General features: G+C 41.3%; 1 protein-coding gene across 2 annotated transcripts in view; it reads right to left on the bottom strand.

Moving 5' to 3' along the window:
* FCHSD2 (FCH and double SH3 domains 2) overlaps positions 1-26,909 on the bottom strand; it is a 118,789-nt gene that overhangs the window by 17,485 nt on the left and 74,395 nt on the right. The window contains exons 9-12 of one of the 2 annotated variants that reach the window (XM_066571853.1): positions 12,850-12,972; positions 8,695-8,790; positions 7,570-7,641; positions 599-715 (exon numbers count right to left, since the gene is read on the bottom strand). In XM_066571853.1, the coding sequence (XP_066427950.1) occupies positions 599-715; positions 7,570-7,641; positions 8,695-8,790; positions 12,850-12,972 (408 nt within the window). The remainder of the gene's footprint in view (positions 1-598; positions 716-7,569; positions 7,642-8,694; positions 8,791-12,849; positions 12,973-26,909) is intronic. The other variant, XM_066571854.1, reaches the window with a different exon arrangement.

The following is a 26,909-nucleotide window of genomic DNA, read 5'->3' as shown; positions in this document are numbered from 1 at the left end:
GCTGGGGTTGGCTGACAAAGGTCCATCCCAGGAAATAAAAGGTGATTACTCTCAACGCTGCTCTCTGGCCATTCCCTGTGTCCTGTCCCTCCACCCCTTGTCTCAAGTCCCTCTCCTGCTGTCTCGGAGCCCCTTTAGGCACTGGAAGGGGCACTAAGGTCTCCCTGAAGCCTTCCCAGAGATGTGAGAGCATTCTGGATGTTGTTTTTCTCCAGCTGATGCTGTGCTCAGGAGCTGGAATTGTATGGAACACGGGGAAACTGGGCAGGGTGTGGTGAAAGCACAGCAGACTTCTTCATGGCTGGATCTTTTGGGGGAAGAGCAAAAAACTTTTGTCTTTATTCTCCCTCCTAAAAGACACATTCAATACATTCCAAAACATAGCCCTTGGCTCTTCAGCGCTCAGCCACAGACAAAGAAATAAATTTATCAATTCCCATCTAATTTTGCGTCATCGCATTAGATTTAAGGGCCAATTCCTCACGCATTTTCCCAGTGTGGAACTGACTTTTGACAGCCATGTGAGGGGAGGCCCCAGGTGAGTCCCTGGTGCTGGCAGCAGCTCCTGTCCCAAGGGATGTGCCTGTCCCAGACCTACCCTCTGGCTGTGGACGATGTTCTTGTGCTCGCGGGCCACGCGCGTCGCCCATTTCCGCGCCTCCTTGTTCAGGCTGTGCTCCTCGGTGGTTCCCGTCTCTGACTCCAGCTGCCGGCTCTGGAACGGGCAACAAGGGATGAGCTATGATGGCCCAGACCCTGGGCTGCCTCTGTGCTGGCCTACAGGGTAACTTTGTGCTGAAATTTCCAATCACATTTTTGATATTCTTCCATATTATTCCTGCTTTTGTTGTGTCAATGACAAAAAGTAAAATTATCCCCTTCAAGAAGTTCCAACTAGAGCAAGATGAAATAGTTCTCTGCTGTCTACAGGCTGAACAGAGCGGGAACATTTTCCAGCATGGAATTACTGAAATCATTCCCAATCTTTCCATCATTTCCATTTGTAACAGAATCACAGAATCATCTTCCATCATTGAAGATATCCAAAAGCCACCTGGATACAGTCCTGGACAACCAGCTCTGGACCAGACAACCTCCAGAGATCCCTTCCAACCTCAATCAGTCCCTGTGACTTCTTTCCCTGATCCAGTCACTGCAATCCACAACCCCCTACACTCCTTTTTATCACAAGTCCTGACATAATTCTTCCCAGCCTTCGAGATCCACTAAAAAAATCCCTTATAAACTGACTCAAGAAGAGAGAATATGCACAGAGCTGTTATAGTGTGAAATAAATGCCTGTGTCACAAATTTCTCACTCTGCGTGGTTCAAATGACACCATTTTTCTTCATCAGGTGGAGTTTGAAACTAGAGAAAAAGCCCAGAAGGACGGAAAGGTTGTTTAGGCAGGAGAAATCCAAGGTTAGCCATCGGAAAAGGGTAAGAGAGCTGAAAGACATGGAATTATTTTCAGGGTAGCTGGGAAGCCTCCAGCTGTTGCAGAATAAGAGATGCTGTTATCAGGTATCTTAGCAGGAAAAGTGGAATGATTTGTGTCAAGGAAGGATGAGAGTTCAATCATCTACACCAGCATTTGGCACAGAGTGGGGTAAAACCAAGAGACACCAGGAGGCAAACTGAAATAATTCTGAAAACAAGATTTTCCTGGCCTCATGGAAGAGACAAAAATTATTACCTTTGGTTGACAGCCTATCAGGGGATAATAACTGAAAAAGAGGCAAAGTTGGTTCTGCTCATTACTTGTTCAGTGAAGTTCTTTGCCAAAAATGAACCTGGCCTTTATTCTGAGTGTCTGAAATGCCAGCCAGAGTTCTTTTCCAAGCACAGGGAATTGTCAGGCAAGGTGTGGAGCAGCCCAGAAGAGGAAGAGGAGAGGTACAGGCACAGGGCCAGCCCTGGGATGATCAGGTCGGAAGGTGAAGCTTCAGGTGAGGATCTCTCCAGCCATCCCCTCAATTTAATTAGTAAATTGGCTTTTCTTGAGGTGGATTTAGAGAATCATATTCATTCATTACTGACTTCTTTAATTACCTCTGTTAAGCTACTCCATTGTAAACTTGAAGGAAACAACACATGGATTTATTTAGGCACATCCAATCCTTAAGGTAACATTTCACCTCAGTTTTTTCCCACAGCTTCTTCCAGAGCTTCCACCTGAGCCTAAACCTGAGCAAAATCTTTGACATTCCCTCTTCCCTATCAAACATCTGAGAGTGAAAACAGCCCATAACATATTTCAGTGGTCCCACTGCTCTTGCTCCTACTCAACAGCTCATTTTCATATGGAAAGAATCCAAACTTTTAAGTCACTTGATAATCTTCTCCATTACCCCAAGTGTGATTTTGGGTTTTAGTCTATTTATAATCAAAAGCACTTGACCAGAAAAATGAATGTGGACTTTGTGGCTATTCTTTAAGGCTTACTAAAAAACAAAGGAATTTTGTAGGATCAGACTTTTATTAGTTATTTATAAAGCAGTATTGCACCCAGGCAGACCTCACCCTTGTCTAAAGTTCTAAAAATAAAACAAAAATAAAAATGTGGCAATGAAAAGCCTGAATTCTGTACCTTCAGGGAAAGACAGACTGGACAGGAACATCAAGAAAATGAAAACCATTAAATAGGTGAGAAGAAAGGAGCTAAACCAGATTTATCTGCTGTGGACATTAAAGCCCAAATTGCAGGGAAGAAGATGGAGGAACTGAAGGGTCTGATCCTGATTTACTCCATGAAGCTGAAGTGTTTTCAGGCCTGGAATGCCTCAGTTTAACCTCTTCCAAAAAGAGAGAGAAACCAAACCCATTCTGGTGGCCAAGGAATGAAGGCAGAGACAGAAAACCTGAGCTAAACATAGACGGACACCCTGCTGCTCCCTCAGGGCTTGGGTTACAACAAAAACAGTGTTTAGTGCTAAAAATTCGATCAGTAAACCAAACAGAAACTTCTGGATGGCTCCAAGCAGCTAAAAAGCTCAGGGGCAGCAATGCTGCTTCTTAAATTAACAAAAGCAGTCAGGCTGCAGCCAAATGTCACTTCTCCATTTTGGTCTGAAATGTTGGTGCAGGTGCAGGATTTGCCTCCCAACAGGCCAAACTCAGCCTGTATTCTTATTTATCTGGTTATATCCGGATGCAGATGGCACAGTGCTGTCTTGAAAGCAAAAAAAAAATCAGATCTTGAGCCTCAAAGTTCCTTATTTTTGTGGCTGAAGCCTAAAAAAGTTCACTTCTAGCAAGGCAAAAAGCAGAGGACATTTATTGCATGCAAAGCACCGACATAAAACACAGCTAAAAACCAGGCATGTCTTTTAAAGAGAGGTGAAAACAAGAAGTTTCCATGCCAATGCTGCAGAGGAACGCTCTGGGGAGGAGGAAGGAACACGCATGACATTTTTCACACAACTCACTGCTAAACTCAGCAGTTCTGAGAAAATCGTGAGCCAACTTTGGGGCTCCTTTCAGTCTCTTGTTGCTGAATTCATTTAATTTTAATTTAGCCAAGAGTGAGCTGGGGCTGACTCATGTTTCAGTCAATTTCCAACACTTCAAACTGGACACTCCTCATCTTTAAAAATTAAGATTTTTTTTTGCATAAAGGGGATTTTTTCCCCCTCGGAATAACAGAAAAGGACTTAAATCCACTACTATTATCACATATATGATATGATATATTGATATTATTATCACATATATGTTACAATAAAGCTAAATTCAAATCAACCAATTATTGCTGCTTTATAGAACCACATGCTGCTTTTTAAACCAACAAATCCATAATATATTATTGATACTAGACAATATTATATAAATCTAGTAAGTTGATGAGGGGGCTGTAGAAGGAAAGGAAACAGACCAGGCAGGGATGTTTTGTTTTGGTTTTTTTGTTTTGGTTTGGGTTTTGGGTTTTTTCGTTTGTTTCAGTTTTTTTGGCTTTGTTTTGGAAGTTAAGAATCTTAAAATTATTGACTTTTATTAAATATCACTGATCAACACAGCTTTGTTATTTCTAGGCCTTGATGTTTCTGCATTAAGAACTTCTGTTGCATACAAGAGATGAAAAGCACAACCCTTTTGATAAAATTAATTTGAATCTTATTTATTTTTAAAGTTTTTATTGTTCTCACTGAAATTAATCTTGAAATTAGAGTGCAGAGTATTTTTGTTCATTTACTTCTATTCTCACCCTCATAATTATCCTCATTTGCCTCAGCTCTCACAGTAGCTGCATTCCCAGCCAATTTTTCCAAAAATCTATTAGGACTAGAAATATGGAAAAATTGCCCTCATTAGGTAACCCGAGGCAAAAAAAGGACTTTTAAAATCAAGTTTGACCCAGAAAAATTGATTCTGTGAATATTTTCAATGCATTATAAACAAATTTGTAGTTCTGAAATGGCCACTTCTTTCCAGAAGAGCAACTTGTGCTCTCTGATTTTCATTGTTAGAAAATACTCAGAGCTTTGCTTAAATTTTGTTTCCTGACTGCTTGAAGCCAAAGAATTCTGTGTGCTCTCTAAATTAAAATTAGGTGGTGCAAATTAAAATCAATTAGGCAGTGAAAATTAAAATAAAATCCATTAGATTGGGAGCTAATTCCAGCTCATTATACTTAGGAGAAAATCAGAAATGATCCTCACATTCAACCTAAGTTAAATCCCCAGTAGATCCAAAACTTTCCTTTTTCTTCAGTATCAACCTCAAATATAAATAGCAGATCTCAGATCTTATTTTAAGCACAACTGGGGTGGGAGGGACTAAATAAAATCAGTTTTAGACAGGCACAAGATGGGTCCAGTCATAGAAGGAAGGCAGAGCTTTGCCCACTCACACCCACTGATCATTTCTTTACCTGAATTGGCTGTAATTCTCCTCAAAAAGAACTCCTAATTCTGAATAAAATTAAATAATTACTTCTTTGTAATATATATTAGCTTCAAAAAGGTTATACTTAAAATCAGTCTGTTCCAGTATTAAAAGGTTGATGAAATTAAATAATAACTTTAATTTTTTTTTTTTAGGTTTAGGTTCAAGAAAGTTATACTTAAACCTGGTCTGTTCTGGTATTAAATGTACAGAACATTGTAAATATAGAAATATGGGCCCTTTTAATGTAACCTATATAAAATTCCTTCATAGAAGACGCTGAGAAATTTCAAGATGTTCTTCTGAGAGTGAAGAGAAATTCATCTCTATTTTCACAATCTGCCCATAAAACAGCCAAGTTACATGGGGGGGAAACAACAAAACTTTCCTCTGAACTTCCTGAGGTGTTTTTGTGCAAATTGAGAGGGAAAAAATAAGATTATTTTCATGTCAAGAAGCTGTGGGAGAAATCAGCTGGGCCACAGGTTTTCCTCACGTTCTCTGAGGAAACAGTGAATAAAAAACAGGAAAAAGACCCCAAAAATGAAATGTCAGCTTTCCAGAGCCCTTCTCCTCCTGTTCCAGGGACACTTCTGTGTCACCTGCCTCCCTTTCTCACGTGATAACCCTGGGATCAAGGAAAAAGCAGCTTTTCCAAGCAGGAAACAAAAATTTCATTTCTCTTCTGCCAATTTCCTTTCTCTTCTGCCCTGTTCTCGTGGCTTATCTGTGAGCACAGGGCAGCATTTTTCACACGCTGGATTTCTGTGGAATTCAGAAATCTCCCTTCCCTTGTGGGAGGATGGGGCATGATGAAACTGGAGAACCACAGCAGCCTCTGTGGAAGGCCAAGATGTGCTGAGTGCATTTCCTTGGGAGGATAAAGGAATTTTAAAATATTCTTTGCTATTCTCTGCTTTGCTGGCTATAAATCCATGTTGAGAATTCTTTTCTGGACAGGATTAAAGCTTGCTAGGAACCGATCAATTGTTTCTTTCTGAGTATTTTTAAAACAAACCATTTCTTTAAGGGTAAGTGGTTTCTTTTAGGGATTTTTGGGAAAACTTTCTTTTTTAAAAATAAGAATTTATGTCCATCAAAATGAACCAAGACAATGAAATCATTTAAGTAATTCAGTAATATCAACAACAGATTAAATTCCAGTTCAAACCAATTTTTTAAGATAAAGGAAAATACCTGATTGCTGTAAAACATTTTGAAGTGGTTTTCTCTTTGTGGGCACTCAAGTGTACATTTTGCCTAGAGCAACTGGGATTTTTGGGATCAAGAATCCTGGAAGTTGATGGAAAATTGTTTAATTCCTTCCTTTCTTAGGAGCAGACTCTTTTGCAGGCTCTGAATGTGCATGTTGGGATCACTTTGGAAGGAAATTGGGCTGTCCCTGACTCAAGGATTGCACAGAAATCCTGGTAATAAAACAGAAGTTTGGGATGGACCATGGAAAAGTGGAATTTCTACCAGAATTCAGATCTCTCCATTCAGAGCTCCACATCCATATTGTTTATAACATTCCTTCTGCCTACAGCCCTCACAACTCCATTCCAGCAATACTTAAAGACTCTGAATTTTGAGACCAGTCCCAGTGGATGAGCCTGAAGAGAGCCTACAACTTGTTCTTGGGAAAGGTTCATATTAAAGTTTTGATGAGATGTATTTATGACTCCACTTTTTTCTTTCAGTCCTTGGTGTGAAAATTATCATGCAAAACCCACAGAAATTAAAAGCCAACGGAGAAATCTCTGCAAAACATCTAGAAACAGAACATGTGGCAAAAGAATGCTTGGTGATTGTTCTCCTGCAATTAAATGTTGCCTCCATCAATTAGAAAACACCCAATTTCTGACCAATTCAAAAGACTGAGCAAGAGCCTTCATTCTCTTGTACTTATTCATTAAAAATGGGATTGCCCAGGTAGGATCCTGTCAGGCGAGCAGAATTACATGGATCCTAAAGAAGCATAATTGAATTATTTTGGGGAAAATTGGTTACAGCCTAAGCAGCTGAAGATTAAAAAGCTGCAGAGCACTGAGGAAATGCAGGAATTCTGCAGCCCAAGGGAATTAAGCAAGCAAAGGAGGAGGAACTGAGACATGAAGGACCCATTCAGTGCTTCCCAAAAATTCCTGGAGTGAGGCAGCACCAGGAGCACACGAGGACCCCGTGAGCCCACACAAGTGCCATGGCACAGAATCCTGGCATTCCTCACACTGGGGAGTTTACTGGGAGAGACTTCCAGCTCTCCTGGGGATGGGCCTCTGGAAAAAGAGCCGAATGAATCAGCAATGGGGCTGCATTTCAGCAGTGCACTCAGAGCCTGCAGCTCTCACACCTTTCCCTCTCACGCAGGAGCAGCAACCAATTTCACACAGCACTGTCTTGAGCTGTGAAATTTTAATTCATGTCCCAGCAGATTAGAATATCAATTACAAACCCCCAAATTGATTAGAATATCAATTACAAAAGGAGAAGTGTGAAGCTGCCCCCCACTAATAACACCCTTAAATTGATTTTTCCTCCTTGAAGTCTCATTGTGAAAAAAGCTTTTTTTTTTTACCTTTTCTGTGTTATATAGATAGGGATTGTGCATTCTGTTGCCACCTGTCCCACATGCATCCCACATGCACGGGGATAACACAGGGCTGACCAGAAACACCCCCAGGTACCTCTGCTATGGTCATTCTCATAGCACTGACAGGTGAGGGCTCAATCTCCACCAGCTGAACTGCATTAAAACTCTGGATGCAGGGAGTGCACAGGGATGAGAACACAGCAGCAAAGGTTAGAGAGGCAAAGACACAGAAAGATTCTGCTCACTGTTACCAAGAACAACCTAAAATTTATCACAGAATATCCTGAGTTGGAAGGGACCCATCAGCACCCTCCTATCCTGCACAGACACCCCAACAATCCCACCCAAGAGCATTGTCCAAACATTTATTTATGGGAATAATTGACTCTTTCTGGAATAAAAATCAAAATCAGAGTTTGTCATAAGGGAAATACAAAGGAGAGCCAGTCAGAGATGTCAGGGTGACTGGGAAAGTCACCCTTATGCAGGTCTTGATCTGAATTACTTGAATGCAGATCAGGGCTGCCTAAATCAGTTCAATAAAGAATTCAAGTCAGAAAAAGTTTATATGCTTCAAAGATCCAAACCTATTTTAAACAGCTGTTTCTTAAAATACCATCAGTAATGTCAATGGGACATCAAGAATCCACTTTAATCAAGGTGCTGTTTGGAAATGCACTTACATACTCTGATTCACCCACTTTTAATGTCATTAATGATTGCTTTGGAAGCAACACAGAAACCGAGATAAGATTCTTGCATATTATTTTGGAATGCAGTGTTTTAACAGTATTATTTTTAGTAACACTCTCTATATGTATCTCTAAGTATTCCTTGAGCAATTTAGGTGTACAGGGACACTTTCTTTGGCACAGCTGTAACCCAGTATTAGTGAATATTATGAGAATCTCACCAGCAGGATAAAAAGGCAAGAAAATTTAGTAGGAATTAGGTTGAAAGCAGTGAAACAGAGGACTGTTAGTCACAACCTGGAAGCCAAAAAAAGATTCTGCTCTTTTGTGGGTGATATAGAGCCTATTTGATGCTTTTTTTACCATCACCCACCTCCTGCAACCAGGCCACTCTCCCTTTCTTTCCCAAAAATACCAGCACGAGGTTAAATCAGACTGGGATACCAGTGATTCTCTTCCCCATTTAGAACAATCTGCTTTAAAACAGAGCAAGAGCAAGTGACTGCAGGGATTCACAGGGCTCTTACAGTGTCGCTGTCACTGGGCTGGAACTGGAAAGGCTGAGGTTTGTGGAACACGGAGTTCTCCTGCAGGAACAGCTGGAGGTTGTAATCCCGCACCACCTGAGGAAAGAAAAAGGTTTATTTAGACTCCTTGTTTGGTGAACTGAAAAACAGCTGGAGAGCAAAACCAGCACAGTTTCCAAGTGAGATTAAACCTGCAGCAGAAGTTTGGGTGCACCAGCAGGGAATTGAGGACCTGAGTTGTTCAGAGGCCCTGGCAGGACACACAGGGGTGACAAGGACCTAAAATATCCCTGACATTTACCTACAAAATAGAGGAAAACCACCAACTACTGAATAGGTTGTCGCTGCCATAAATATTTTCCCCTCCTCTTACGGGTAATTTCCTGTGCACTGCTCTTTCTTGAGATGAAAAGTCTTAATTTGGCAGAAATTATTAATTGTGGGAGCTGAAAAGACTTATTTGGAATAATGCATCCAAAATCAGTTACAAACTTCATCTCTCTTTATTAAATTGCTTTCAGAGAAAACTCTCCAAGCTTGCATTTTGCTGAAGCAAAACTCCTTCAGCTCCCAAATTTGTTTAATGATACGTTTCAGGCAGCATGACACAGATCCCTAAACAAACCTCTTATGTCACAATTTACACAGATTTACAAAGAAATACCCAGTGATTGCAAGATGAAAAAATAGGATCAGTGGTTGAAGAACTCTTACAGAGCATTCACTGCCTCAATTGATGAAAATGCATCAAAATTATATCAATTTATTACCAAACTGGGGGTTTACACGTACAAAGGAGATAATAAAGATGGTATTTATTATCCAGAAATAGCAGCATTGTGCATGACCAAGAACTCTGTGCTGCATGGACAATGGGAAATAAAACTTGTTCACTAATGCAGCAAAATGTTGATGCTTGTGTTGCTGAAATACTGAACTGTAAAAAATTAATCTCCAGTTAAAGAAAGTAAATAGTCCTCCAGGGCCAATAACACACTCATCTAAACCAGAAAAGTACATAATTACTGCTCCAATTTGAGCAGTTGAACATAAACACACTCAAATGGGGAGAAAACAGACAGGGATTTGCATCACGAATTCCCAGAAATAGAAATTCAGAAAATACTAAAGAAGGAAACATCTGCAGCTTCAGAGGATGCTCAGCACTGATCTGGCATGAAAATAATTTAATTTAAGCAGCTATTCCATTGAATTGTCCTTTAGATCCATGTGAACACTGACCATAGCACACAACCCTGGGCCATGCCAAATATGTGGAGCTATTTTAACTTCAATTAGGAAACCTCCCCCCAGAATGAAGTTACTGAGGATGTGAAAACCTCCACAGATATTTTTATGTGCTTTCCCCACAGAAATTTGACTCCCAAGCAAATCAGTTCACAGCAGAAATCTCATTTTTCCAACATCACTCCTAGGAGATTTGCCCTCAAAGCCACAATAAGTTGTTAAAAATGAAAACAACTTTATCAGAACAGGAGGTCTGGGAGGATGTGCAAGCCCAGCACATGAAATCCTGCATTTGCACAAAATATTGGACACTTGATAAAAAAGATAATAAAAATACTCCAAAGCAACACTGTATCCTTGGGATTAAGCTGCAACTTTTTCAAATAGATTTCCTGTTATTCAGTAATTAAATCAATGTTTTTACATGGTTTCTTTCTGAAGTCAATGTCAATTGACAGGTTACAACAGACCTGAAATCAAACACTGAATATACCCCATATGCAGAAACAAGGCACAGTTAGAGATGTGCATAAAGGAAATTATTTGCTCTCTTACCAGAAACCTCACAGAAATGTTACTGAAAACAGCAAATTTGGAATTTCAGAAAATATTCCAAAGAAAATCAGATTTTTTTTTCCCAAAAGAGAGGTGCAAGAAGTACAAGTCTTGAGTAAGGTGTCTTGAAAGGGAACCTAAATTGTATTTTGATAAAATCACAGCCCCAGAGTGGTTTGGGTGGGAAAGGACCTAGAAAATCATCTTATTCCACCCCTTCTCATGGGCATCAGGGACAGCTTCCACTGTCCCAGGCTGCTCCAAGCCCTGTCCAACCAGGCCTGGGGCACTCCCAGGGATCCAGGGGCAGCCACAGCTTCTCTGAACACCCTGTGCCAGGGGCTCCCCACCCTCACAGGGAACAATTCCTTCCCAAAATCCCATCTGTCCCTGTCCCCTTTGGGGTCAGTGTTCCCATTCCAGTGTCAGAGGAATGACAATGGCCACCCTGACCCAGGAGTAATAAAATCTCCTAAGCTCGAACCAACAACGATAAAACTATGAAAAACAGCATTTTATACACAAAATCTGTTTTTTAGCTGTTTCTCTCAACCTGCATCACATGAGGTGACAGCCAGCCCTGCCCATCCAAGGAGCCATCCCTGGCACTTGTGTGAAGCAATTTGTGTCCTCCTAAAGCAAATACAATTTAATTCCACCCTGCAAACAGAAATGGAGTTCAGATGGAAGAGCAAAAATATTCCTCCCAATGACCTGAAGTGTCTCTTTTAAGCAAAGCCTGCCAAGCTTGTACTGCAAACTAACAAAGAACAGGTGAAGCATTCAAAACCCCCAATAAATATTTAAAACCTTTGCTTTGATGACAGGTTTATTCTAAATTGCTACAAATTTATTACATGTTTAACAACTCAAGCTGCTTTTGAAAGACACGGATGGGTTTTGGTGGAGAGAAAATTGTTTTTTCTGGGTTCTTTTTTTTTTTGGGGCTGATTACTGCAACCTGTTATGGAAAGAAAGGATAAGCAAAGTCTGTGGAAAAATCCACCAGTCAATATATTCAGAGAAAAGCACATTTCTTCAGTAGCAAAGCAACACAAATTTGTCTTCTCCACATTCCTGAAGCACAAAGAGAGAAGCAAATGGAGTTGTAGAAACCAGTTGTAACAGCCCTGTTGAGACCTGCTAGCTGGATTTACACTTCTGTCCCGTCTCCAGGCATTGTGCCCATGGAATAAAACAAAAACACAGCTCACACACACAGCCTGACTTGGTGGTTGTTTAAAATCAGCCAGACCTGGAGCTCTCTGAAGCACCCCAACCTCAGCACACACAAATATCTGAGGAAAGGATTCCTGCTCCAAGGAAATGTTTGGATATGGCAGCTTAGAATTGGATCAAAGTCCCAAGCAGCAGCTCTCTGAGCATTCTGAACACAAAGGATCTGATATAACAGTGAAAAATTAATTATGCAGACATTATACAGAAGCCTGTTTAGCTGCAAGATTCCAAGCCAGCATTTCTGGGAAAGGTATTTGAAGCAGACCTGAATAATACACCCCAAGGTAAATTATTGAAACTCCTTCTACAACTGAAGAGAAAATGGCGTTTTGATTATTTTTACAGTTGCTGCCAAGTAAATTCAAAGCTGAAGGTGAAGCCCATTTTCATGCCCTCCCTTTAGATCTCTGAAGGTGTGAGATCACTTGCTTGGAGGTAAATAAGGAATGTGTTAAATAAGCTTTTGCTCCAGATCTCTGTGTGAATGAGCTCTGTTTCTGGGTGGGTGGGTAAGGGAAACGTAAAAAGGAATATTATGACTGCACCAAAGCAGCTTTTTCTGAGCTCAATGGCAATTTTTTTTCCTTCTTTTAGCCCAGCAGATGAATTATTTAAGTATCAAAATCACCCTGGAAGCGATCACGCCTCTCTCAGTCTGGCAGCTCCACAAAGCAAACAAACCACGTCTACAACAGGGCTCTAATTTGTTTGCTGTGTTTGCCACTCTTAATTCCAGGGAGAAAACAGCCTAATAGCTTGGATTTTGAGTTGACAGACAATTATTAAGGAATGATCCAAGCAGTTTCCTGGGGCTTTGCTCCAGATTACACCCTGCAGAACCCTCAGCTGCAATTTCCCCTCCCAAACGTGCAGAGTGAGGAGAGCAGAGCATCTCTGGATGCACAAATGCAGTCAGGAGAAGGCAGTCTGGGTGCTAGAGGAAAAAATCTCCCCAAGAAAACTGTCTGGTGCCTTTGAACTTAACACCACTCAGGAGTAACCAAAAATAACAATCTTTCATTTCTGTCATGATTTTGGAAGCAAATCTCAGGCCTGGGGATTTGTCCATGCTGCAAGGATTCAGTTACAAAGCATCATTCAGTTCAAACTCACCCTGCTGGAAGTCTCCAGTAAAAACTGGAATGTGTTTTGTACAGCTTGGCATGTCTCTAGTTCAGTCCTGCTGAATGCCATTAAATAATCCTTAAGGTGATCATATATATTTCCATCAAGAGCCTGCACAAAGGAAAGAAATAAAAAAAAAATCAGGAAAAGCAGGAAGTAACTCTGTATACAATTTATCAGTATTCACCAAGGGACTTGCAAGATGCTCACACCATTTTTTTTAGCAGATTTAGACCTGTGAGGAGTGGACAGAAAGAAAAGTGCAAGAAGTACAAATCTTGAGTAAGACTGTTCAAGTGAAAAGGAACTTAAAACGCATTTTGATACAATCACAGCCCCAGACTGGTTTGGGTGGGAAGGGACCTAGAAAATCCTTCACTCCTGGCAGGAGGAGTGACAGTGCTGGGCTCCATTAGATGGCAGCACAAAGCACTGCAACAACATCCCAGCATCTCCATCCAGCTGTTCCCAGGGACAGAGCAGCTCTGGAGCAGGGAAAATGCTCAGGGAGATGTCACGGAGGGCAAAGGAAAATACCCAGAACTGCCAGGCCACGGGTGCTGCCAACCAGAGTATTCCTCAGGGAGTGGTGCCAGGACGCTCAACATCTGGAGGGACACATCCCCAGCTGTTTTGGGCACAGAGATACAAAACAAGGAACACAAATTTATCCCAAACATAGCAGTGACAGCGAAGTTCAAACCCCAAAGCTCTGTTGTGAGAAGAGCTGTAAAAACACATGATGTAAAACATCACACAGGGCAGGTTAAATGTTAAATATGACTGTATTAAATATGACTTTGCAAGTGACTGACAATGTCATTTAGATAGCTAACTCAGGATGTATTTTATATATGTGATATAGATTTTTAGATAGGCCATATTTTACAGATATCCATTTAAACAGTGTATTCATGGAAATTCCATTCCATTCCAACACACTCAAGAATGTGCTTCTCTAGAAAATTGTATTTGATTATTTAAAACATTTTGCAAATTTGAGGGGGGGGGGGAAAGAGTTGAAATTGTGCAGGACTCAAGGAATGGTTTCTGGCCCTGAAAAATCAAGCCCGGTGTTTAAGGTGAGGTGAAGAGACACAAAAAATCAAACACAAATCCTGGAAGTGTTGGACAGAGCTTGGAGCAGCCTGGGATAGTGGAAGGTGTTCCTGCCCATCACAAGGGTGGAACTGGATGAGCTTTTAGGTCCCTTCCAACCCAAACCATTGCATGGTTTCATGAAATCCCTCAGAAGTCAGGAAGAACAAAAGAGATCTTCCTTCTGCTAAGTTTTCCCAGCAGCACACAGCCACCTTCAGTGAGGGATGCTTTGAGGACATAATCAAATTGTGGGACTGGAATTCTCACATCCAAATTCTGATATCCCAAATCCACACTACACACTTCATCCTGCCCCTTCCAAGTGTAAAGGAATTTTTAGCAGAGGCAGATTGTTTCCTCCAGCCTTACACATTAAATCTGCCTCAAACTTAGCAGTTCTGCGGCCATCAGGAAGCCATTATCCAACCAGTGGCAAACTGGGAATTCCTTCCAAGCCCCCTCACTGTAGCTGGTGCACTCAGGGGTTCATCCCGGCTGGGATTGAGGTGTCAGCAGCCAGGGCAGCTCCTGGAGGCCCTGCCCCAGGAAGGACTTCCCAGAATGGCTGGGAAAGAGCTATAGGATAACTGCTCCAGCCTCCTGCCAGTGGTGTCAGCTCCACCAAACACTGTTATGTAGAATTTAAAAAAATTCTTATTTTAAGAGTTATGTAATACCAGCTTAGAGCCAATTGAGGAAAACATGAGGAAATTCCCAGCAACAAATCCACAGAAAGCAGGCAGCCAAACACAGACACAGGTTCAGTTCTTGCCTGTGCTGCTGTGGGCACAGCTTTGCTGGGATTCACAGGATTTGAACATCCCCTGTGCTTTTAGCCCTGAAGGGACACACGAGTGCCAGAGTCACCACCCCATTCCAAGGGCACTCATTTCACAACCAGTACAGGCAGACCCAGCAGCAGCTCAGCCCTGTGCTCACAGAGAATACAAATTATGGGCAAAATTGCCAAGACTGCCTGTGCTCTCCCTGGGGGACCACGGGGAGCCTGAAACTCCCCCAAAACAGAACTGTCAACTTCTATCTGTTCCTAAAGCTTTTCAGCTCAAACACCAGAGCTGGAGTGCAACTCTGCTAAGAAATGTAAAGAAATCATTTCGATTTGGCAAAGCAATTCTAAGTGCTCAGTTTGCAAAGCAGCTGTGACTCTTTTCATCCCACGATGCCATAAAAGAGAATTTCACAGCTCCATATCAAACCCAAATGTTGTTTTTATGTCAACCCCCACACGAAGGGCTCGTGTCATTACATTTCAGTCTTAAATGCTGAGCTCTGCCTTGGGTTTTGACAGTCTGGGTGCACTGCAGAGCCAGTGGAGAGAAGTTGGTACTTGTGTGTTGTGATTGATCCCTCTCCAAGATAGATGGCTAAAATAGGTCAGCTGAAAGGCAGGATGCCAAGGGCCTATTGCTCTTCAGTGACCGTAAATAGTGCCCCCACAATTAGCTCACACAGACATGTCAGGCACACACAGCCCAGCCCCACACGTGTTCATTCCCTCCAATTATCATCCAACTGCACTGGGCATTAATTCATGTCCAGCTGCAGCTTGCACTTCAAGGAACAGTAAAGAAAAAAAAAAAACAAAAACGGGGAGAAATATCAGAAATATCAACTTCATTATTTCCCCCCTCCTCCTGCAATGACCGCAGCTCTGCTGAGATGGCAGAAACCCCCACAGTGTGATATAAAAAATAAAGATATTTAAGAAAGGACATCAGAGCAAAGTGTGGCAAAACATCAGGGAGCACATGGGTCTGTGAGCATGTGAGAACTGCATTACAGCCTGGCTCCTTTCATTAATTAAAAGCAGTTTCAATATGATGAAGTTCTTAAATACTGATGAGAGCTGCCAGAACTGAAGTTCACTGCAATATCACACAGGCAAGGCTGAGAAAACAGCCTCAACACAGGCTAAAAAGCACAGAAAAGGTGATATCCCATCAGCCACAACATCAGAGAGCTGGCTGGTTCCAGACTTGCAATAATAATGGATTTATCCTTTCTATAAAATGGTAATTATTACATCGAACTGGATGTGTTCATATTAAAACAAAAGACTTGACTTGCTGAACTGTAGGATATAAATTAACATTCACGTGGGGTTTTATCAGCTGAATCTCATTCACTTACAAACACTCTGACCCAAACCACTGAACATCACAGGTTTTGAAAGGAAAAGTCTTTTCAAAATTTCTCATCACACAACTTAGAGGGGAAACTGGGGAAAAAAAAAGAAAATCAAAAAACCCAACACCCATTATTCCTCTACAATGGCTTTTGTTCTCTTTCTGACTCTCCAGAGAGCACTAAATCACTTACTGTATTACAATCCCACTGAAAAACCTGTCTTTTTGTCAACTTCAAAAGGAAATCAAGGGTTTTTTTTAAAAAAAACAAATCTGGCATCAAACCCAAGATAATACGAAGTTAAGTAGCACAAAATTACAATTTCCAAGGATAGAAAAAAAGTCACTGTTTTTTCAGAAATCATTTCTTTACAGCAGAATTGCCATACTAAAAGTACAAAACTACTTCCCCTCTGTCCAAGCTTGAGAAGCTAAAAGCTGGAATTAGGGCTGAGAAGAGTTGAAGCTGTCAATAAACACAACGGACACACAACCAAATTAAAGCCTATTTTTAGAAGAAATCCTATACATTAACTCAAACCAATAAAATTATATACAGAGGGAATGGGACAAGAACACTGTTCTGATTTCAACATCCAAGTTTCATGTACAACTTTGAGAGTTTTTCCCAGAAACAAAACTTCAGTCCCAGTTCAGATCATTTTCAGGAGAGTTTTTTTGTTTCAAGAGATGATACTAAACATTTTGGGAATTTAGCTTTAATCATTCTACATTCTATGAAAATTCTCTCAAAAGCAAATATGTAAATGACAGTATTTTAGCTATTATTAGGACATTTGGTTGCCTTTGGGAGGTTGTTACTTGTTTAAAATAACATACAATGTAGAACAGACCCTGTGTAGAATTTTCATCTTCATTTATGTGACTGACTTTGGTCTCTTCACTAAAACATTTACAGGTCTCAGCCACACTCCACTTAAGAATTACCATTTCAGTTTCTTGGAGAAGACAGAGAACAAGCTGAACTACTCTGTATTTTTTATTTTAAAAGCAAACAGAAATTAAAAATGGAAACTCTGCCCAACACAATGCAGAGCAGAGTTGTGTGAAGCCACCACGCTGAGTTTTCCCTGTTGTCCCATTTATTTCTGAAGTACTCCTGGTATTCTGTTCATGTTTGTCTTGCACAGAAACTCCTCGAATCTGTGCTGAAGCTCTGGGTAATAATTTTACACTTTAAATTCAGGTGTTCAAACTAAACCTCTCATTTAACCACCAGGCACCAAAACCAGTGCTAGGCTAAAAACCCTCAATTACAGGCACACTCGTGAAGCCATGTGGGTTTCACTGACTAATTCACACCAGTCTCATCTGAATCACCACTGCTAGAAACAATTTTGATATTTGCAAACATACATTTATGTTTTTATGCATTTTAAACTTCCTCACCCCACGCTTGTGACAAGAACCATCATCCTCAAACTAGGGGTGGAATGGGATTATCTTTAAGGTTCCTTGCAACTCAAACCACCCTATGGCTCTGTGAGATTAATTTTTCATTTCAAAACACCCATTCCTCCCTGAGCTGATGCCACCCAGCAGTTTATGAGGGCTGATTTTGCCACCGAAATCCTTGGCAAAGGCTCCTCGAGCTGCCACCGCTGGGCCGGAAACAATAGAACTGATGTGGAAGGCAAGGAATTTCCTCACATGGGTGGAGGGAACAGCACAAAATTAGAGCTGACCCTCCCCTGTCTGGGCTGCAGCCTGAAAACAGAAAGATAAGGGGAAGAAATGAGCTGAACAAAAATCATTGTGTCTGTGGAGTGGCAACTTCTCTGTGGAGTCAATAGGATTGCATCCTGGTAATGTGAGTTGCTTTCCTGTTCAGCCCCCAAATCAAAAGGGAGATCTGTATCATAGATTCCACTCTCTATTTTATATTTATATTAAATAATTGTGTATGTGACTATAGTTATATTAAAAATGAAAATTAAATTCCTTTACCACCCTACTCTCATTTGCATTAAACCCCCTGTTTTATCTATCCCTGATCTGCTTTGCTTTGAAAACCACTTGGAATCCATTAAGAACCGGGACTTGAGTTCTCACCCTTTATTTTCTGTAATATTACTCAAAACTTTTCCTTACTTGAAATTAAAAGCCCAACAATCTGAATTGCAGAACAAACATGCTGAGTGAAGCTTTTTGAGTGCTTGTGCTTGAAACTCCTGCCTCCAATCCACTAAACAAACAGAGCAATCTCATGGATGGCACAGTCTGAGAATTTTCAGCTGAATGATTGTGGTAAATGACACTCCACTGAGGGTTTTAATTTTTATGTGTCACAAAAGATAAAATGAATATTAAAAGGAAAGGTTGGGGTACAGACAATAGTAATTGGTCAACAGGTATTCTTAGAATTAAGAATTAGCTTAGAATTAAGTTGGAATTAAGGCATCAACTTCAATCTTTTCTAGGGTGAGAAGAGAAGTCTCTGTATTTGAGCCCAAACAGAGCAACAAATCTCCTTTTATCTGACAGTGAAGGATAAAGCATTTTAAAAACTCATCTGAAACTCAGAACAAAGTCAAGAGCCCAGATCAGCTGGATTTGCCACACTCAGCAGTATTCAGCGCCGTGAAATGGAACAGCACTTCCCAAGGACAGGAGGAGAAGGAGGAAGGAAGGTCACAGAACCCATCCTTTCTGGGTAACAGCTCCATTCCACAATCATTTTCCTTTAAAAATGCTGATTCCTGGCATCAATTTCTCCTAATACACAAGAAAAACTGCTAATTTTTCCTTTTTTAACTCTTCCATCTCTGCAGCATTTGTCTCGGCTGAAATTCCTTCCTCTCCATCAAGATCTCCCCCCAGTGTAGAAGTAAATCAGGGCTGTGTTTGTCAACAATACACAACATTTATGTCTGAATTCCCAACAAAGCCCAGCAGGGGCTTTGAACAACCTGCCTGGAGCTACTGGAGCTGCTCATTCCCAGACATCCTGCAGGAATAACTGCACCCTGTCAATGCCCATCAGGGATTTTAGGGCTGCAGCCTGACTTCCAAATGACAGGAAGCTGCTGCCCAGCCTGCCCTTTGCAGGCTCCCTCTTGGGGAAAAATCCTGGTTTTATGCTGAGCTGTGCAAGTAGAGAAAGCTGCTAAGGAAAGCTGAGGGCAAACCCCAACTCTCTTCCCTGGATCAAGAGTGAGTGCTGGACTTGCTCAGCCTGCAGGGAGAGCAACTAAATTTTAGTTCAGTAAAATCAGGACTTCAGTTTAACAGAAATTGCATCCAAAGCAATGCAGGGATAATCTAAGGTGGTAAAATTATCTGCACCTCAGGATAATCTTACACATCCAAAGACTGTATTGATAAGTCTGCCTTAGTGAGGTCCAGATGCAACTCACTCCTGAAGTATCACTACCTAGCTCTGCCTGGAAATATCTGAAATCCAGTGCCTGGAGCACTGCATCCAAATCCAGAGTCTTTAGCACAGGAAAGACATGGAGCTGTTATAGCAGGCCCAGAGGATGCCAGCAGGTCTGAGTGAAGAAGGGTTTAAGAGACTCCACAAAAAGATCCTCTCTGGCTTCTGCTCCCTGTTGAACTTCCACAGAAAGCGATTTAAAGGAATTTTTATAACTGTGTCACTGTCCTGTTGCTGTCAGGCTAATTAATTTCTCTTGTTTCTTTCTGTTTTCCCCAAATCCACATCCTGCATGACCACATGCTATGCTGGAGTGCATTTGCTCAACAAGGGAGCACATGATACTCCAGCTGAAGAGCAGAGATACATGAAAACCTGGGAATAAAACCAGCAGACCAAGAGGTAGGAAGATAACATGATGACAGGAATAGAAAGTGCCTCTTTAACTCGACAAGGTTTGATGAAACTCAGAGTTCCCTCTTCTCCCACACCCTGCAGGAGCTCTCACCACGCAGACAGGGGAACAATGTACACTGGAAGACCACAAGAGCCCCAAGTTCCTTTCAGCTGGGTGCCCATGAACACACTCTGCACTTTCCCTTACCCCAGAGCTTTGTGTTTTCTGCTGTCAGGAGTTTGGGGCTTGTTTGCAAGTTCTTTGTTTGCTCTCATTAGTCACTTGAAGATTGTTCTGCACATCATTTTGTTCCTTTACAATCTCGCCAGGGTCATTGTTTTTACTGACAAAACCTTTGTTGTTGGGGAGCTGCAGCCTCCTCTGAGCACACAAAAATATGGAACAGCCACCAACAGATGCCTGTCACCCTCCCCCAGTGCTGGAAAAATGTCCCTTTAGAATAAGAATAAACAAAATTATTGGTAAGAACAAGATTTGCCTCCAACTATCTCATGGCAGTGCCCTGCAGTTGTCACATTTCAGGATGAGGGTCTGGTAGGTGAACACAGGCATGGAAGGAAATGCCCTTTATAATTCTTTTAATTGCCACAAGGCTGACAGCAGTGAGAGTTACCTGGTGAAAGCAGCACTAAATTAATACTCCAGGGTTAAAGGAGAACTCCACTGAAATCAGTGAGAACACCCTGACGTGAGACTGCCATAAGCATGGAAAAGCCGATCTTCAAATTCTACCATGTAAGGCTTAAAAAACCCTGGAAGATAAAAACAGGTTCTAGGAATATCTAGGAATACATTCCCCAAAAGTATCTCCCAAGACATCTTGGACCTAGTTTGCTTTTTCTTGCACAGCCCTGGAATAAATCCCAGGGGAATTCCACTTTTGACAGGATGAATTTTTAATAAACTGCATCTTTGCTTTTGTACTTCCTCATTCTTGGAGGAAAAAAAAAAGTTCTGGCTCAAATCCAACATTTAGAAGACAACTTTGTGGCAGAGCTGTCACCGTGATGAAATCTTTGCATCTGGAGAGTACAGAGTGCTCTACACTGCTCATGCCAGTAATAATTGGCTTCCTTCATGTGGAAAAATGTGCATTTCAATCCTTCAGCACTTTGACACCATTTCTGCTCTTCAAGGATTCCTCTGCTGACCACAAGACCATCGTCATCATCACAAAATGTCTGAGGAACAGCAGAGGGGTGTGTGCTCTGTCTGGAAGTTTTAGTTCTTCTTACCCAAAAATAAATTATTTCGCTACTCAGATCAACAAATATTTTGATATTTCAACATGATTTGGAAAGTAAGGTAAAGAAATGCACTTTGCTTGGGAACAAGCCAGAGCTGATTATTTTTACCTCCTACAAAACCAAATCTCACACAGAGAACCAGCCCTGGGAATTCTTCCTTACAGAATTCCAGATTTACCAGGAGGTCTCCATAGGAACTCTCATGCTACAGGAGAATCATCCCTGACTCAGACACAAGCTTGGATAAATCCAAATCTTTTCTATATTACAACAACACAATCTAAGGGAGAGAAACCTTAAACTGACACAGATGTGCACATGAAAATTTCACAACAAATGCATATGTGCATTTCACAACAAATCCCAATGCTTCTTAATAAATATTTTCCTTAAAATATTTTCATTAAGCTATTTTCTTAGTATGTTCTTAAAAAAATTAAGAAACAAGCATCTTCTTAAAAATACTCCCCTGGAAGATAAAATGTATTAAAAAGGAGTAAAAAAAAATAAATCCAATATTGAACATAAACATTCCTCAGGAGCTTGTGTTTACTCTTTTGCACTCTTACAAGTTTTTTAACCACCTATTTTGCTGGGTTTAGGTTTTAATTCAGCTGATTTAATCTCTGTATTACCATTTTCATTTACTTCTTCAGATAAATCTCTTCAACAAAACCTTTTCTGCCCCAGCACAGGCTGTTGTTCCCAACTGTTCCTTGGATTTATCACTTCCATCTGCTTTTTCTCTATGTGGGTTTCAAGTCACCTGCATTCAGTGAACAGGCCATTCAAAAGCTGCTCACAGAGCAGGTTCAGGGATGGAAATGTCCCAGTATTAAAAATTCCAATAATTTAATATATTCCCAAGTCTTTCAGGTTCTTATCATGCCAAAGAGATTTCACTTGCAGCTTGATGTGGCCCTGCAAATGTAAAACTGCTCTCTCTCACATAGAACATGAGTGGTCTTGTCAGGATATTCAGAATATTCAGGCATTTTCCAACTCAAAATACAAATTCAATTAAATTTTTTGCTAATAAATGAGACAATTCAGCAATATGAAAAGGGCAGAGTGTATCTCACACAGGGAACCCCCCCGTTCCTGAACAGGCACCCTACAAAAGGATCACTCTGCCAGTCACACTAAAATGCAAGAACCAAACCCAACAAAACTATTTCTAGGAATTTCTGTAATCTGCACAAATGTGCTCTTATAAGGAAAATGGCCCAGAGTCACAGCACTGTGATTATTTGCAGTAATTATGGAATCACAGAACAATGACAGCATTTATGTCCCACAATAAAGGAAAAAACATGATGGGGGTAATGCCAAAGGTATGGCAGCTGCAGTGCAGCAGGAAGATTAATCCTGGCTTCCCAAACCCCACTTGGGAATTCTGGGTGCCAATTATGCTTTATTACTTCTAGGAGTCCATTCTCAATTATCTCCAGGGGAATCACACTAACAATTTATGCCTGCACTCCTTGTAAGCACCAGTGGGTGAGGACAAAGATAATTTGAGCCTGAAGTCCATAGTTAAAAATATTGTGGAAGGTTTTTCCTTTTGACGAACAGATTCCCCCCACCCCCCATCCCAAAGCCTGGCACAGAATCCCCACTCCAATCAGTATTCCTGAAGAAGGATTGATGGAATCATCAGTTCTGCCATATTCTCCAAAAGCTGAGAGGATTTTCTAATCTTCTACTGTTTGACAGGACAGTGATGGGTAACAAAAATCAACCAAAAAATGAACAAAAATGGGATCTAGTTCTGTTAAATCTTTTAATTAAATCACTTTGGAAGTGTGGCCTGATTGGGAATACCTAAATATACTTTGGTCTCCTGACAGTATTTGTTGAACATAACTGCATTAAAGTTAAGCTCCTTTTCAAACTCATTTCAGCCCTGAAGGATTAATACTCAAACCTTTTTAAAAACTCCTTAATTTCACAGTGCCACTGCTCAGAGGCCCTCCTGACTCTGTGTGGGCAGAGCAGAGCAGGAGACTGAAATCCCACAGGAAGAGACATCCCAAGGATCTGGCAGGGCTGGGATTTCTTTGATACAAGGCTGTTTTCAGTGCTTAGTCTTTGCTATTAAATAAATTGAGCCTTTCAGCAAAGTTAATTCACTGAATGCTCCCATATCCCCTTTTAAATTAGAAATGGGGCTCCCAGGCCCAGCCAGAGAGAAGGGTCTGTGCTCAGTGGGAATGCTGAGACACAGAATCCAGGGATCTGGACCTGAAGTCACATATGAATATCATAAAAATACACTAAAATAATCCAGCTGAAGGAACTGAGACTGAATCCAACTGGATGAGCTGCCCAGTGAGAAGAGCAAAGCCTGACAGAAGTGGATCAGCTATCAAAAAATGTTGAATTAGTTTGGTACACACAGAGCCACAAACATCTGTGAACATTTTATGTAGGAAAAAAGGTATTTCTCAGATTTGGCATCTTCTTTTTATGCATATTTACTTGCACAATTCTGTGTTTTTGAAAATTATCTTTTAGTAAATTGAATTCTCATCTGTTAAATTATTATATATACAATATATATAAATTTAGCATAGTAAACACTGTACAATTTTATTAATAGGAGCAGTTTTAAAATTTTGATTTCTAATACTCTTCAGCTTGAACTAGAAACCCCATTTTTAACTATCTCCATGTACCTGGTTTAAAACTCCAGTCAAAAGAAGCTTATCCCCAAGAAAATTCAGGCACCTAAATCCCAGAATATTGTCATGATTCCTCCTAACAATTTTTTTTTTTCATTTTCATTTTCAATTATTTTCAGCTCCCCATGACTTTTATGTGAGATTAAAAGCCTTGAACCCAAGCACTGAAACTTTCCCAAAGTTTTAAAAATTCCATGAGGATTTTTAAGAAGGTTGTCATGGAAGCTGGAAGGTGCTGCTGGATGCCCTGGACAATGTTGGTGCCACGAGGAAAGTGCATGGAAAAGGTTCTTCCCATTATCCATGAGCAACACTGGGAATACCAGAGAGATGAATTCCTTTAATTAGCATTCCAATCCTACAAGCAATTACCTTAGGGCTTTGATAATTTGTAAAACATTATAAAATAATATCCTCCTTCAGCTGGATGACACCATTCCACAAGTCAGCTACCAGGAATGAGGGATTTAAGGAAGCCACTGGTAGGGAATTGTTTGCTTTCCTCCACACCAAGGGGGTCTAGCATGGCTGCAAAGCTTTTTAAGCAGAGATGACAACTTGAACAGATGGGAATTTTATTTTTGGGGATCAAACCTGCAGGTAGGGAGACAAACCACACTGGAGCATTCCCACTCCTACTCCTCCTCTTTGCATGACTGAGCTTCTGGGCCAGCTTTACAACCCATTACCTCCTTAGCAATTTGTAAAAACTAAACAGGAATTTTCAGCTGCAGGAAGGGGTTCCAAGGCAAGGAAGTCTTCTAAAGACTGCAAAAACCAGAGCTCAAGCAGCTCTTGTCCACATAGGGAATGAGCAGCTCCTCACCTCCAGCCACTCCAAAACACCTGCATGGACTCCAAACAGAGCAGACCTTTGGAAGCTGAAAGAATAAACCTCAAAATTTGTCAGCTGGGCCCTATGAAACTCTCAATGATCTGTGAAAACTCTTCCCAGGTTTGCCTCCCTCTTGGCAAGACAGCTGTAGATTAGAAACCATTTTACCATTTTCCCCATAACGTTTCTGGGATTTAATTAAACTTCAAATTCAGTGTGACATTTTCCATCTCACACTTATTGGCCTTGTGCTATTTTGAGCCTCATCTTCTTGTTATAATTCTTCTGCTGCTATCATTAGTGAAGTCACTCAGAAATGTTTTGTCCTGCCACTGACGACAGAAGATGAGTCACAGAATCACAGGATGGGCTGGTGGGAAGAGACCTTAAAATCATCTCATCCCACCCCTGCCATGGCAGGGACACCTTCCACTGTCCCAGGCTGCTCCAAGCCCTGTCCAGCCTGGCCTTGGACACTGCCAGGGATCCAGGGGCAGCCACAGCTGCTCTGGGAGCCTGTGCCAGGGGCTCACTATCCTCACAGGGAACAATTCCTTCCCAATCTCCCATCCATCCCTGCCCTCTGGCAGTGGGAAGCCATTCCCTGTGTCCTGTCCCTCCATGCCTTGTCCCCAGTCCCTCTCCAGCTCTCCTGGAGCCCCTTTAGGCAATGGAGGGGGCTCTGAGATCTCCACATATTCAGTGGCTTTTACAGTTTAATATCTCATTTAACAGGACAATTATCACTTTAATATCTCATTTACCAAGACAAAACCTGTGCACACACATTCAATTTTAAGAATAATCCACGAGTGTTTCCCCTGGTTTCAGTGGAAACAAGTCCATTCCAGGTAACTCACTGAAACATTGGGTGGCTTTGAGGAGCAGCAGAAAAAAACCCAAAACACTGAGGAAAAAAGTAACTTTTCCCTGCTTCTTCAGTTCTCCCAGTGGAGTTGCTAAAAACAAAGCCCTGAGAAGGGTTTGTCTGGGACGCTTTTCTCCATGAATCCTAAAGCAGGAATGCTGCATGCCCCACCTGCCTCCCAAAAGGAGCAGCCCAGGTGCTTCCTGAGCTCCAAGGCTGCTCTCTGGCACAGGGAAGTATTTTGGGAACTGCTCTCATTGTGTTACAGCATGGCTTTGAAACAAGATGGCAGCTTCATTTCCTGCTCACAATGAGAGGGTTTATGACAGCTGACCAAAATATCTCGAAGCCCCATTCAAATCCTAAACAGTTTCTGCATAAAATCTTTAAATGAAGGGGGGGAAAATAAAAAGTGTCTTAGGTTTTTTAGGTTTTCTGCTGCCTTCCTCAACCAGATTTCTCACAGATTCCTTTCAAGTAACTCCTTCCCAATCCTAATCCTTACACTGCTTTCCTGCTGCCTTCTTTCCAGCAGGGGTTTTGAATTATTTTTTTTTTTTTTGGCTTTCCAAGCATTTTCCTTGTTTTACATTCAGCTTAAATCCTTGATTTCATCCCTGATCATTCTACCTCTCTGCCCCTGCTCAGAGCCCTTGCAGGGCCTAAAGGGGCTCCAGGAGAACTGGGGACAAGGGATGGAGGGACAGCACACAGGGAATGCCTTTCTTTCATAAGCATCTGTAAAATCACACTTCTCTTTTACAATCAACCCTTTTCTTAAGTTATTTCTGTGAAAACACCAAAGCAAACCTCACTGAAAAGTCAATCATATTATCAAGAAATAATGTATTTCACCATGAAAAATGGTCATTGTTTTAAGATAATTAAGTTGCCCTGAGTTCTGTATTAGACTTTCCCATGCTGCTCTGCCCAGCCATGGAGGAATAAATACCTGGATCCCTAAAGTAAATGGACTTCTTTGGGTCAAATGCTTTACCAAGGGATTAATTTGTGACTGAAACAGGAGGTGGGACAAACTGACTGTCACCAGGCCAATGTGACCATCACACTTTCTCATTTTCACAACAGAAACGGCTGTGACTCAGCCCCACTCCTGTGCCTCAAGGTCGTGTGGAAAGTCTGCGTGATGAGCAATGTCATTTTTCAGGGGGTGAGTGGTGGATTTGAAACTGAAAATCCACATTTTGTCTATGAAAAAATAAAGATACAATTGGAAATGTAAGAACTGGGGGGCAGAGGGCTGGGTTAGATGAAATATTGGCAAGGGATTGTTCCCTGTGAGGGTATTGAGGCCCTGGCACAGGTTTTCCAAAGAAGCTGTGGCTGCCCC

This window comes from Molothrus aeneus, chromosome 2 (assembly GCF_037042795.1).
Source record: "Molothrus aeneus isolate 106 chromosome 2, BPBGC_Maene_1.0, whole genome shotgun sequence".
NCBI classification, from domain to species: Eukaryota; Metazoa; Chordata; class Aves; order Passeriformes; family Icteridae; genus Molothrus; species Molothrus aeneus.
This window is presented reverse-complemented; position numbering and strand designations above follow the sequence as displayed.